Raw genomic sequence first — 13,796 nt, 5'->3', positions numbered from 1 at the left:
GGCCAGAAACCCTGAGAACTTCACCTTCACTTGCACTTTACATTTTTGGAGAGGTAACACTTGTCAAAGTTGGTCAGTGTTGGTGTCCTGGACATCGGTGAACATGAATAATATCTAGCTTTAATTTGCTGCATCACCATTTATTGACTTAAAATTCCCCTTTGTGACAACAGGTGAAATACCACCACGTCAGCCTAGAAGAGCAGCTCCTGAACTGCAGGTTTCCTCTCAGAAGGATTTAAGTGCCTCAAAGTGTATTCCTGGTTGAAGAGTTTGAATTTCAGGGGGGCTCTTCGTAGCAGTGCCTCTGTTTTGTTATTGCCTTAGATACAAAGCAATTCAAAAGAGCCATCCATATGCATTTTATTTTAGGAAAACAACAACAACAAAACTTGCTAAAAAATTGAAATAATCAACAAATAGAGGTGTATAAAAAACCCATTTATTTATGACACAGTGAGGATGGAATGTAATTACAAAAGCCAATAAGCACCCGAAGCAGGAGTGAACCAGTGACTTTGATATCAGCAATTATTTTTCTCTTTGATTTCAGTTTTTGGTGTTTGGGAATATATAACCAGACTTTGCCAGGAGGAAGAGAATAATTTGCAACTGATTCTTCCCCCCCCCTCTCCTGCAGCAACGACAGACAACTGGATTCAATTGCTTTCTTCTCTAGAAGGGAAGAGCTGGCTATTTGGGGATTTCCCAAGCCTGGCATGGAATGGCACAGTTCTTCATGGGAAGAGATGGTGCCAAATAAATGCCCTGCTTCCTTCCCCTTTGTTTTCATAAGCATGGGCTCCAGCTTTGGAGGTGATGTGGCATCAAGCAATAAGCTGACCTGGAAAGCCTCTCCTACGTGCAACTGCTGCTGCAGCAGCACACGGTCACTACCTGTGGCTGCTTTCAGAGGGGAAGAGCTGCAATTCAAAACCACTCGGTGCTGCTGTGAGTAGCATCACACAGGTGAATGCCCACAACATGGAGGACCTTTGTAATGACAGCACCATGGAATATCCTGAGTTGGAAGGGAACCACAAGGATCACGTTGACATGGTGGTGCGTTTGACATGGTGGAAGGAAGGAATGCCATTCAAAGGGACCTCAACAGACTTGAAGGGTGGGCCTGGGTGAACCTAATGAGGATCAGCATAGCAATGTGCAAGGTTTTGAACTTGGGCCAGAGGAATCCCAGGCGTTTATACAGACTGGAAGGAGCAGCCCTTGAGAGCAGCCCTGCAGACAACCTGGGAGTCCTGGTCGATGAAAAATTTGGCATGAGCCAGCAGTGCGCTCTTGCAGCTCGGAAAGCAAATGGTGTCCTGGGCTCCAAACTGGCCAGCAGATACAGGGAGGTGATTGTCCCTCTCTACTCTGCTCTTGCGAGGCCCCATCTGGAGTACTGTGTCCAGGTCTGGAACCCCCAGTACAAGAAAGACAGAGAGCTGCTGAGAGGGTCCAGAGGAGGGCAACAAAGATGATCAGGGGACTGGAGCACCTCCCCTATGAGGACAGGCTGAGAGAGCTGGGCTTGCTCAGCCTGGAGAAAAGAAGGCTGCAGGGTGACCTCATTGCAGCCCTTCAGTGCCTAAAGGGAGCCTACAAACAGGAGGGGAATCAACTCTTTGAAAGGGTGATAACTGCAGGACAATGGGAAATGGTTTTAAGTTGAGGGAGAGGAGATTTAGGTTGGATGTCAGGGGGAAGTTCTTTATAGAGAGTGGTGAGGTGCTGGAACAGGCTGCCCAGAGAGGCTGTGGATGCCCCGTCCCTGGAGGTGCTTCAGGCCGGAGTGAATGGGGCCCGGGGCAGCCTGGTTAAATGGAGAGGTTGGAGCTTCATGATCCTTGAGGTTCCTTCCAACCCTGGCCATTCTGTGGTTCTGTGATCACTGAGTCCAACTCCTGGCTCCATTGGGGAGCACCCAACGTTCAAATCCTGTGTCTGAAAGCAGTGTCTGGAGCACATCCAGAAAAAAATGGCCAGACTTGTAAAACAATATGCTGATGATTACCATATAGTCTCCTAACCAACATAGGAAAAGATAGCATTTTGTGGTCACTCAATTGTGGGCTTCTCTATTTTTAGTGACAAAGTGCTAGGAAATTGTGAGCCTTAAAAAACCCCCACAAATACAATGAAAAGCTGATTGCTCTGAGTGTGTTTGAGATGCCTGATCATAAAACAGTCATGGATTTTAATGGTGGATGTAAGCACCTTCCACTGTACAGTGTCAAAATTTTGCAAGGCTTTAACACTCAGCGTGATCACGATGTGTTAATGGTTTGAATTGCAGCTGTTAGTGTTTAGCGTCGTGACAAATACCATAATAGAAGAGATGTATATATTAAAGTAAATGCAGTGGGTATCTGACCACGGTAAGCTTTTATTTCTGAAGTTTTTTGTGCTTCAAAGGCGTGAGTATTTGCGACATCTGTTAGACTAGCAAAAACATATATATGTACTGTATAGCAGAAGAACACAGCACTAGGTCTGTGTGTTAATTTGTGTTACGCTTGTTTTGCTTTTATACACTTTTAAAAATCATCTTTCCGTTCCGCTTTTGAGGTAATAAGTTAAAAAAGCACCAACATGATTTATTCAAATGTCGAAACATCCTAGAAGGTTTCACTGTACAAGTACTAGATGGTAAGCAGGTTCCTTACACTATGAAAGGCTTCTATAAATTTTTCATACAGACTTGACATCTGCTGATATGGCTTCGGATGAGTCCTGCCTTGAGTGTATCTGCCGAGGGCTTGCTTTGGAAGGGCTGGTCAATCGTAGTGAGCCAGAAGCTGTACTTATTGGCAAAGTAATGACAGGTTCCACGTGCCCCATTGCACTCGATGAAGGGAGTAGCCCTGAAATCTTCCAGGCAGCTCCCAGGAGAGACCAGCGACTGTCCTCCACCTTCATCACCGGCTGCAGTGTGCTAAAGGAGACAAGGAGGGCAACGTTCAGAGCACAACCTCAGACAATGCCATCAACACATTATGCGTGGGAAGACAGGAGAAGCACTAGAAGTGCTCCTGATTCTTAAACCCAGAGCGACTGATCCTGCAGCTGTGTAAGACTTAAGGGTTTGGCTATGCTTTATACTAAGGAACTATCTCAAGCGTTGATGCCATTTCTGACAAACATCTTTCCTAGAGTTAGGATTCTCCCTGTTGCAAATCTTATAAATGAGGAATCATGAAGGGCCCTTTCAGCGTCACTTCAGCCAGTCCTCTGCTCAAAGCTGCTTTGAGCAGCTTCAAAGTTGCACTGGGTTGTTCCAAGGCACAGACAAGTTGTTGAGATATCTGAGAATGGATTTTTCACCACCTCTATGGGCAACCCTGTTCTTCTGATTTTTGTCACTGAGAAAGATGTTTTTCCATATACGTAACCTGAATTTTCCTCATTATGAAGTCTTACTTATTCCACATAGCCTATAAGAAGTCTATGGAAACGAAGATTTGGCTTCTATACAAATAACTAGCTTCCCTCTATCAGAATTTCATTAACTGCAAATTGCACCAAGCTTATGCATCTGAAACCACTCAGCTGCTACCTTTGACACACAGTAGTAACAAGCTAACGTTACCTGTGTTCTGTCAAAGGAATCTCTGACCAAACAGGTGCTCCTGGTCTGCCTGAGGGCTTACAGCTACAGAAGTGACAGAGTTTAATTTTCTCTTAAAAACGGAAGGAATTTGCAATATAAATGAAAGCAGATGGAAAATACACTTGCTAAATAGTTCTGTAAATGTAGGAAGAAATCTGCTGGGTATGTATGTTTGCCTGCTTATGTTTTAATAAGCACTGTACTATAAAAGCCCCTAACTTTTGTAACATTACTGCCTTGGTTTATACTCAGAGGCCCACTGTGTTCATATCCACAAGGAAGACAAGTGGCCACCTTGGAGTGGAGCGAAGGAGTCTGAGCTGTGGGCAGGGCTGCATGTTGCTGAGGTTTTAGATTTATTTATTCTTTTAAACACAACACGTGGGCTGTGTTACAAATCGCAAGATGATGTACTAAGCTGTACAGCTTCAGAGTGAAACTGTTCTAGCATCTATCTAGATAAACACAGTTGGTAAGTAGAAGGACTGAACTCGGCACTGGTGAGGCCTCACCTCTAGTACTGTGTTCAGTTTTGGGCACCTCAATACAGAAAGGACACTGAGGTGCTGGAGCAGGTCCAAAGAAGGGCAACAAGGCTGGTGAAGGGCTTGGAGAATATGGCCTATGAGGAGAGACTGAAGGAACTGAGGCTGTTCAGTCTGGGGAAAAGGAGGCTGAGGGGAGACCTTATTGCTCTCTTCCAGTATCTGAAAGGTGCTTACAGCGAGAGTGGGGTTGGTCTCTTCTCACTGGTGACAGCGACAGGACGATTGGAAATGGCCTCAAGTTGTGCCAAGGTAAGGTTACGATGGATATCAGCAAAAACTTTGCAGAAAGGGTTGTTAAGCACTGGAATTGGCTCCCCAGGGAGGTGGTGGAGTCACCATCCCTGGATGTGTTTAAAAACCATTTGGATGTGGTGCTCAGGGACATGATTTAGCAGAGGCTTGTTAGAGTTAGGGTAGGATGGTTAGCTTGTGGTTGGACTCCATGATCTTTAAGGTCTTTTCTAACCTGAGCAATTCTATGATTCACAGCTTTGAGGCCTCTGCAGTTGGATCTACAAAGCAGCCAGAAAAAAACTGCATGTGTTCTCCAAGTACTGGGTTGGGAGCAGTCCTGCTTGGCAACCTCAGAACAAGGACCGTGATATTCCTATGCTCAGTGTACACCAACTCTGTGTCTCTAACAGCTTCCTTTTCTCTGGCCAGAGCTTCCTGTCCCTCTGCAAGGGTTACACCTTTCCAGGAAGCACTACAGCTGTGTGCCCTTTCCACATGAAATCTTACCAATCTCCAAGGCTGCTTGGGCAGGAGTCCATGGTGACTCCTTCATGATTGCGCCAAGGGAAGGAGGTGACAAATTTCAACCAAGGCAGTAAAACAATATGTAGCCTGAAATAACCAGAAGCCTGTTTCCCTTCTCTTTCAACAGCTGCATGAGAAGCAAAAAAATGTGTATGACAAATACTTCAGTTGCTTGGAGTATTAGATGGGAAACTGAAGATCTGACTCTTCTAAAACACTTCTCACTGTATGTTCTGTGGTGCTGGCAGACTTTGTCCTGGCAAAAGCTTCTTGCTAAGGTGACAGCTTTGCCCTTAACAATGCTGAATGTTTACCTTTACAAACAATTAATCCTTGGCATTCCTGGGAAGGAACTATGAGATTGCTATCAAGGGCTTTTCAAAGAAGCAAGAGAAAGGTCAAATATAAGGCTTGTAAAAATCCTGATCCGCCTTTTCTCAAATCTTTGTGAAAAATATCAAATTTCCTTTTTTTCCCTTTTTTCATAAAAAGGAAAAACTGAAACTTTTGAAAAGCAAATAATTTGTGGAAAAGATTAACTAGAGCTATTCTGTGATGATTTCTGCCAAATGAATCTTATTCTATTTTTCCCGCCTTAACAACATGGCTCCTTGCACTCTGGCACTGGGGTCCGTGCCCACAGCCCTGTGCATCCCGCTCCATGCCCACCGCGCTGTGCTGCAGCCCCTTTCCCTGACCCCCAGCTGCCCTCCCCTGACAGCTCCATGCCGTTCCCTCGGGCCCTGTCGCTGTCACACAGAGCAGAGCTCAGCGCTGCCCCTCCGCTCCCTGTGAGGAGCTGCAGCCGCCATCAGGCCTCCCCTCAGCTCCTCTGCTCTGCGCTGAGCACAACGAGGGGCCTCAGTTGCTTAGGGGGAATACATTGATGATTAACTTTTAAAGCAACAGGAGACTCTCTCTCTTTCCAGACTAAGTGTAACATTTTTGCATCTAAATCTAAATAGCAACGATTTTCAGTATCCAAAAGAAGGGGATTTATCTTGTTTTTCCTCCAGACCAGCTTCTTAATAGTGAGGTACGACCCTGACTCTTTTTCTAGCTGTGAAAATGCTTTGTAGGCTTTGGTTGCACCTCAGCATGGCTGTACCTTCTAACCCACAGCTGTCCCGGTGTTCTGCTCTCAAACACTTTTTGCACATAAAGACTCCAGACACTATTCTGACAAAGGACTCCAAATTACTATTCTAGCCATTTTCTCTGCAATTCACAGGAATTTTTCTTCTCATTTTTGCTTCCTAGGAATGACTTTTGTTGTTCCCCAGGTTCTCAGGATGAAGCATTGTTCTGATGTTACTGAATCTAAGACAGAGCAGCCTTCCTAGCATCTAAGACTCATGCTTAAAATCTAGTGCCATACAGAATGCGACACTGGAGAACAAATACCATAAGGAAGGAATATCCAATCCACAAACTGCGCCAGCCTTCGGGGCAGCGAGGAATAGAAGCTTCTTGGCTGTGGACAGCAATTGCCACAGCTGGGGCCTCACACACAGAGCAGCGGCTGATATATGGCCTAATTTCTTCTTCTGCCACAGGCATCATTGGAAGAGGTGCTGTAGTTGAGAGCCAGTAGGATTTGTCATTTCGATTTGCATAGTAACAAATATCCCCAGGGTTACAGTAGAGGAATGGCATTGTACTGAAACGAGCCAAGCAGGAGCCAGCCAGCCCTGTTAAAAAAAAAGAAAAAAAAGAAATTATGGCAATCATTCTTGCAGAATGCAAGTGTTCACTTTCCTGCCCTTTCCTAAGTGAGTGTCAGTAAAACCTTGCAGTCCATAATGTGTCACTGGCTTTACAATTGCAAGCTCTCAGGGACACTCTATGGAGACATACAGTTTTTATCTTCTCTTTTTGGTGCTTCCTAAGCTTGCATACTGAAATCCAAGCTTTCTCTAAGTTCCATTTCTTTTTCTTCTTTTCAGTCAGTGGCATGGAGTTGAGGCTGCTGCTAGCAACATCTGCACGTACCTAGGTCCTGGTTGTGTGCTTTCTCTTGTCCCTCGAAGTACAGGAGGCTGTAGCCACTCCAGAGTTTGTTCATGCCAATTGGGCACATTGGCTCTTGGTCAGACTGGCTGTGCTTCACCAGCAGGTAGCCGATGCTAACGCTGCGACCCGGCATGCCTGGCAGCCCGGGGCTACCGGGGCGACCTGGCTGGCCTTAGATGAAAGAGAGAAGAATAATACAATTCAGTTTGTGTTCTCACAAATGCTCACTGATATTCCAGCTGAACTGCCCATGAGCAAAGATTAATTGCAAGATAACTCTTCTCATGGCAAGTTATTGTTTAAAAAGCTGTAGCTCTAGGATTAGAAAAGCTGATTTTGAAGCAGATTGGTGCTGGAACAGGCTCATTGGTTCCTAACATGGTGTATTTCACTATCAGAGCCAGGGAAAGCCACAGATAAAGTTCTGATGGATTTCAGCAGGATTTGTGCAACACAGATGAGGATCTGTTTCCTCACAACATTTTCTTAGTTTAAGATTAACCAAAAGCTTTTCTATTGCTTGCATTTGCTTCATATGGCTACAATTATGCTCTTTGTACTTGGCTTATTAAGGTGGCAATCTTGCTGCTCTTTGACTGGATAAAGACACAAGTGTTTTTTCACAAATACAATCCCTTAAACATAATCTATCCAAATATCACCTATTCAAACATTGTTTAAGTGCTAGCAAAACACTGTGCTGAAATAAACCAATATATACACTCAGATCAAAAACTTACTCTCGTGAGTTGACTGCCATCTACACCTATCAAAACTTATTTAGAAAACAGTGTGTCCTTTTTTACAAGTTAGTGGTGCCCTGTGAAGAATGTGCATAGACATGAGCTTTCTCCAGCCTCCCTCCTCCCATCCAGTGATATAATACTTACAGAACAATTTAAAGCAGTGAAATGGGAAAGAGAAAGAAATGCTGTGTGAATCTCTTACCTTCAAATCCCACTGGACCTTGAAACCCCATTGCTCCTTGTTCACCTCTGGATCCAGGAGGAGCTGGAATGCCACCTCTGCCCTGGAGTCCTGGTTCTCCAGGTAAGCCTCTGAAACCTTGCAACATTGATGAGCACAGTGACTTACTCCGTTAACATGTACTCTACTTGCATATGTTCAGTCCTGTCTGCCAGTTTTACTAGTTTACACTGAGAGCAAGATCTTACTGCTCGAAGAGCAGTGAATTCATTGGAAAAGATTGCTAGGATCAAGACTACATGACACCCACCACCTTAATCTTTCACTCTTGTTACCACCACATGTTTCTAATGAGACCAGTAGCAAGAGGTGCGCTGTATCTGCTCTATGTGTCACATTTCCTGCATCAAAAGCATGCCCACAAGGATGAGTTTTTCAGTGACTTTTGGTCTTGATTTAATTGACTGTATCCATATTTGATGTTGCTTTGGCTGTGCAAATGTTGTCAACAGTTCTCTCCTGTTCTGCTTAAGTTCTGAGTGTTAGGAAGCAGAGGAAAGCCACGGCTCTAGCTTCAAAAAGCCCAAGTTTGACTCTCCTTTATGAATCATATGGTTTTGAGTTGAAGAGAACCAAAGCAGTGCACTGGTGGTCTCACTATTCACAGCAACTGAGTTGAGGAAAGAAGTGTACAGTTCCTACCTGGTTCTCCTGGTGGACCTTGAGGTCCTGTATCACCTGGACTTCCCTGAGGTCCTGTACTTCCACGGGGACCTGGTGAACCTTGCTCAGCAACCAGCCTTGGAGGAAGAGGCGGCAACCCAGGAGAGCCTGGAGGGCCCTGAAAGCCTGTGGTAAGAAACAAGACAAAGCAGTTTGATTTAAAAAAAAAAAAAAAAGCTTACTTGCCTTCATATGCTTTCATCCACAGACGTGTTGGTGTTACTTGGCTGCATATGCAAGAGAGGGACTGTTCTGAAGTGTCTGCAATACACTCCCTCCGTTATAAGATTTATGGTTTTTATATTAGGAGAACATATATGAGGATGGGAATTGTTTTTTATTGGGCAGCATAAAGATAAGCTGAAGGAAATGAATGGTGCTCCCCTCAGTTACAACATATGAAGCTGGGAAGTTTCCCCCCCAAAAGCCAACAGCTTTCTGAGGTGGAGCATCATCTTTTTATGGGCTTCTGGAAACACAGATAAACGATGTATAAATTTCTAAACAACCAGTATGTATACTCTGCAGAATTAGTTTATACAAAGAAATCTTTTTTTCTCCCCTTGAAAGTGGCTCTGATTTTGGAGTCATTACGTGGTATAAAGGCAGGGCCACCTACATCAGCACTGTGTGGCTGCAGAAAGTTTAGAAATCAGTCACACGTCTGACTGCAATTACTCACCAGTAAGTCCTCTATCCCCCTTGGGTCCGATGGGTCCCAGATCACCTGGAAATCCTACTGTGCCAATAAAGCCAATGACACCTTGTTCACCCTTACGACCTTTGATGCAAAAAGACATGTGACATTACTGTATTTTAACACAGATCACATCAATTCTGAAGTCATGACACTCAAACTGTTGTAGCATAGAGGGTTCCCCTCTATAGATGATCAGCATCTCCTGTCCTTACCTTTTGGTCCGGGATAACCGGGAATCCCAGGTCTCCCTTGTAGTCCAGGATCACCTCTTGTCCCTTTGGGACCAGCTTGTCCGCTCACACCTGCTCGTCCACTTTCTCCCTTGCTTCCTGGTGGAGCTGGTATTCCAGGCTGCCCATGTAGTCCTGGATAGCCTGTTTAGAGCACATTCAAGCTGTAATCTGTTTAGACTGCCTAAATACCTGGGCATAGATGAAGGTAGAGGTGCTAATTGTATCACATCAGGCTTTATTTCCTTAATTTAAGCAGGGAGTTCATGCTCAGTTGTCTATCAGTCTTAATCTGCATCCTGCTCTCAGCCTGGCAGCGGCAGAGTAATTAGAGCATAGAGTTCCTGCAGAATATGGTGTTGTCACAGCCTTTGATGGGCTATCTCTGCCCCAGCAAACGCCCCACTTCACTGGGTGCCTCCCTGTTTTGTCCTAAATTTCCCAAGTAACTAGAGAGAAATCAGACATCCATGAATACATAATTGGTGCCAGGTGGTAAATATGCTAAGGACTCGGTGTTCCATGTACTTCGGTGTTTCAGCTGAACATCTGAATACAAATAACTGCTTCACTCTCTCTTGGCAGTTATGGCAACAGCTGCTTTTTCCAGAAGTACCTATTGCCTGAAGCTAAACTTGGCAGGTTTCTGTTTGCTACCTCTGCTGCCTAAGAAGAGAAGAAATGGACTTTGTTTCCAGGGAAAAAAGGATTTAATAATAATGGTTTTCAGTGGGGCTTCTCTGATGCTGCCTGTTGAAGCTGGATTATGTGCGGATATGAATGCAAGATGCTTACGGCAAAGGAAAAGGGCCATGCTATTCCACATCAGCTGGCAGGTGATCTTCCTGTTCCTAGCCCACTCTCTTCACTACTTTTACTGATTTTTTAATGAAATGACTGCTTGGGGAGTGGGAATCAGTATGCAGTCAGGCCAACTAACATATTCTTCACACTTGGAAACCCAGGTATTTTGTTGGTTTCACAGACAGTCTGCCTGCTCTAAGTTTTTGCTGAGTTCACATTTCAATTTCCACATACTACATGGAGATGTATACATACACCTGCAACTTCTGCTACAAGTGCTTCACAGTGGCAATGAAGTTTGAAATCACTGCAACAAGCACAAGGGCTATCAGCTTCTAAATATCCAGTCACAGATTGGCTCTTTCATGTGTGAAAAAGGCAAGCTCACAACATGGAATTCTAGAGATGAGAAAAGATAATGCTTTCTTATGTAATTTCACATAGGAAAAAATTGGGAATGATTAAGAAAATGTTCTGCAGATCTGCAACTCCACCACAGGGCTAAGATTTTAAAGCAGTAAATTAACATAATGCTTCTAAAAGCTGTTAAGAGAATTTTAGATGATTGATTAAATCTGCTGTTTGCATGAAACAACAAGTCCCTCCATCAGGGTGTTCAGGAATGGCCTTTGGCATCGAGTTCTGCTTCCTGGTTTTGTCTGAGAGCATCCCAGCATTCTGTCTTCAGGGAGCATTAAGACATGCACTTCAATGTTGCATTTAATAGAGATACTTTACTGAATAAAGACTGAAACAAACTGCTGTTGCTAATTTTGTATTTAATCCCCTATTGTTACCTGATAGATACAATGCATGAATTACCTGGCACTCCATCTAGACCTGGTGAACCTATATCACCAGGATATCCTGATATATTGGAAATCCCAGGAGGGCCTGGAAGTCCATCCTGCCCAGGAATGCCAAAGGGTCCTTGGATTCCTGCAAAGAAGAGAGGAAATTATCAGTACTGCAAAGAAAATGGACACTTTCAATTAGAAAGACTGACTTTTCACCAACTGCAAAGGATTGTATTTTCAAAGTGGAAACACCTGTAGTTCCCACTGATCTTTGCTTTTCTTTCCCCCTCAGATGATGCTGTGGAGGTGTTTTAAAAAGAAAACCTCAATATTAGTTGTGTTTCAAAGCTCTCTGGATAGTTAATTACATCTTGCTATGTGGAATGCTAATAATATTGTGTCTGCCAGGTTAAATATTACTTCAGAACAGGGAGTACTTGAGATACCCTGAGTATATTGCAGCAGACAAGAAAGCAGCTTTGTTCCTCTGTGTCCTATTGAATAGGGATCACAGACACTTTGTTTTTCCGGAGGGTTGAATGAAACCAAAAGTTTGATTACAATTCTCTATAGGTGGAAGATGTTAAATGGCCCAAAAGAAGATAATAGATGGCCTCAGAAGGAGCTAAATGGCCAAAAATTTGCCTTTTTGTTTAAAATTATCCTTCCTTGCCAGGAAGCCACAAAACCCCCTTTGTTTAGTCATGTAAAAAAAAACAAAACAACAAACTAATAATATTTAATTCAGATAAGCACAAACAAAATAAGCCAAATAGTTGTTTCTTCCAGAGCTTGATATGGAATGTCTGAATGGTGTTAAAGAATACGCATCCTGTTAGTAAGGACAAAGCAGAATACAAAAGAACAGCCACTGAACAGTTCAAGTAGAGGGAGTAAAGTTTTATGCCTCTGCCAGTCCTTGGTGCTTTTAGAGTTAAAAAATTGGAAAACTTATTAAATGATATGGTAGTTAATTGTTTCATCCATAGCATTGGTCTGGAGACTCCCTGATGGAAGAAGAACTGGTGGTGCACTGCACTGAGGTAACTGCAGCCTGCTATAGCAAGGTGGCTCAGAGCTGGAAAGCTGTACGCTCACCTGGCACGAGGGTGATGGTGTAAGTGAAACGTGGTGCATGCAAATAGAGTCCAGGAGGTATCAGGAGGAAAATCACACATTAACAGACTGCGAGGCTTTCAGGAGAAAGGTAAACATTGAAGGTTTTGCAATGAAAAGAAAGAAAGAGGACAGCCATAGTGCTCGTGTAACTGGAGCCTCTTTAAAAATATTTTGGGAGCTGGTGGCTGAGAGCAGCCTCTGGCATCTGCAGTGTGCTGAGCTCTGGTGGGAGTGCAGGGGGGCTGCTGCTGTGGGGAAGGATGCAGGCCATCCAGAAGGGGTTAGCATGTCCCGCATTGGGCAGTGCATTGTTTCTGAGTAAAGTCTGGGTAAGCAGAAGCTACAGTGTAACTTTCCAAGAAGTAACTACAGTGACTTTTCCCACATTGGGCACTGCTTCTGTAGCTCTCCTATGCAGCTGTCTATGCTGTATTGCGCTTCATGACATCTGTAACACCCACTAATGGAACAAATAATAAGTGGATCCCATTCTGCAGTATACAGACCTGGAACACCTCTGTCTCCCTTCTGACCCGGCGGGCCTTGGCTGCCCTCCACTCTGCTTGGCTCTCCTGCTTCTCCTTTGTCACCCACAGGACCTGGGAAGCCTGCAGAGCCATAGCCATCTGGACCTGTTGTGGAATTGTTCACAAGTGAGAAGAAATGTTTCCTCACATAGAATCGAGTCGGCATTCTCACGTATATGTAGAGAGCGTATGGATGTACTAAATGGAGTGGCTCATAATGGAAAAGGAAAATAACGAGGATTTAACTTTACACAAGGAAAGAAATTATGAAGGTGTATTGTAATTCAGCATGTACTCTGTAAGTGGTTGTTTGCCAGAGTCCATAATGATAAGGCAAATTCACATTGAGCTTTAGAGGACAGAAAAGGAAAGTCCCATTGCAAAGATCTCACAGACAAAACTTGCAGCTAACCCAATGCAGTGCCTGTCAATATGCAGAATGAAAGTCTTACTGACCTGGTGATCCTGGTAAGCCCTTAGTGCCTGGTAAACCATGCAGTCCACTGATTCCTCTTGAGCCAGGTAAGCCTGTTTTAAAATTACACTCATTATCTTAATAGTTTCTACAAGATCATACATATTCCTCATGAAAAAAAGGAAGTGCTTAAATAAATATGATTCTGTGTTAAGCTCACACATATTACATGCAAATTAATTAACTATAATAAGCTTACTATGTAATATATTATTCTTTTTTTTTTATTAGCAAATCTAATTAATATCCAATAAGCTGACAATGAGATACTTAAAATCTCTCTAATCTGTCTGGTAGGAGGCCATTAGTTCCAGTCTTGTGACTGCAACTTTCTAATAACCATTTGATGTTTTCAAAAGTCCTCAAACCAAGACAATTATGGGATAATTGTGCAACCTGAATGTAATTATAATGAAGCCATCTTCAGGAGAAATTCACTCTGGGTCATTAAAAAAACCACAAACAACAGTTAACAAAATGTCTAATAGCTGCCACTGCGGTTATAGGTAAAATTTATCCCATTTATTTGTGTCTATCAAAAAGTTAAGCACGATGTTAAAG

The 13,796-nt window shown here is 43.6% G+C and overlaps 1 protein-coding gene across 1 annotated transcript in view; it reads right to left on the bottom strand.

Annotated features, from left to right (window-relative positions):
• Positions 1 to 426: 426 nt before the first annotated feature.
• The window catches only part of COL4A2 (collagen type IV alpha 2 chain), a 140,323-nt gene continuing 126,953 nt past the window's right edge, over positions 427 to 13,796 (bottom strand). Inside the window, exons 39-48 of the mRNA XM_048933906.1 lie at positions 13,217 to 13,288; positions 12,740 to 12,865; positions 11,140 to 11,256; positions 9,496 to 9,657; positions 9,266 to 9,364; positions 8,563 to 8,709; positions 7,882 to 7,998; positions 6,913 to 7,104; positions 6,325 to 6,611; positions 427 to 2,938 (exon numbers count right to left, since the gene is read on the bottom strand). Coding sequence (XP_048789863.1) covers positions 2,684 to 2,938; positions 6,325 to 6,611; positions 6,913 to 7,104; positions 7,882 to 7,998; positions 8,563 to 8,709; positions 9,266 to 9,364; positions 9,496 to 9,657; positions 11,140 to 11,256; positions 12,740 to 12,865; positions 13,217 to 13,288 — 1,574 coding nt within the window. The 3' untranslated portion in view covers positions 427 to 2,683. The remainder of the gene's footprint in view (positions 2,939 to 6,324; positions 6,612 to 6,912; positions 7,105 to 7,881; positions 7,999 to 8,562; positions 8,710 to 9,265; positions 9,365 to 9,495; positions 9,658 to 11,139; positions 11,257 to 12,739; positions 12,866 to 13,216; positions 13,289 to 13,796) is intronic.

Source organism: Lagopus muta, chromosome 1, assembly GCF_023343835.1.
Source record: "Lagopus muta isolate bLagMut1 chromosome 1, bLagMut1 primary, whole genome shotgun sequence".
In the NCBI taxonomy this organism is placed as follows: Eukaryota; Metazoa; Chordata; class Aves; order Galliformes; family Phasianidae; genus Lagopus; species Lagopus muta.
Note: the sequence above shows the minus strand (reverse complement) of the source record. Positions and strands in the feature narration are given on the sequence as shown.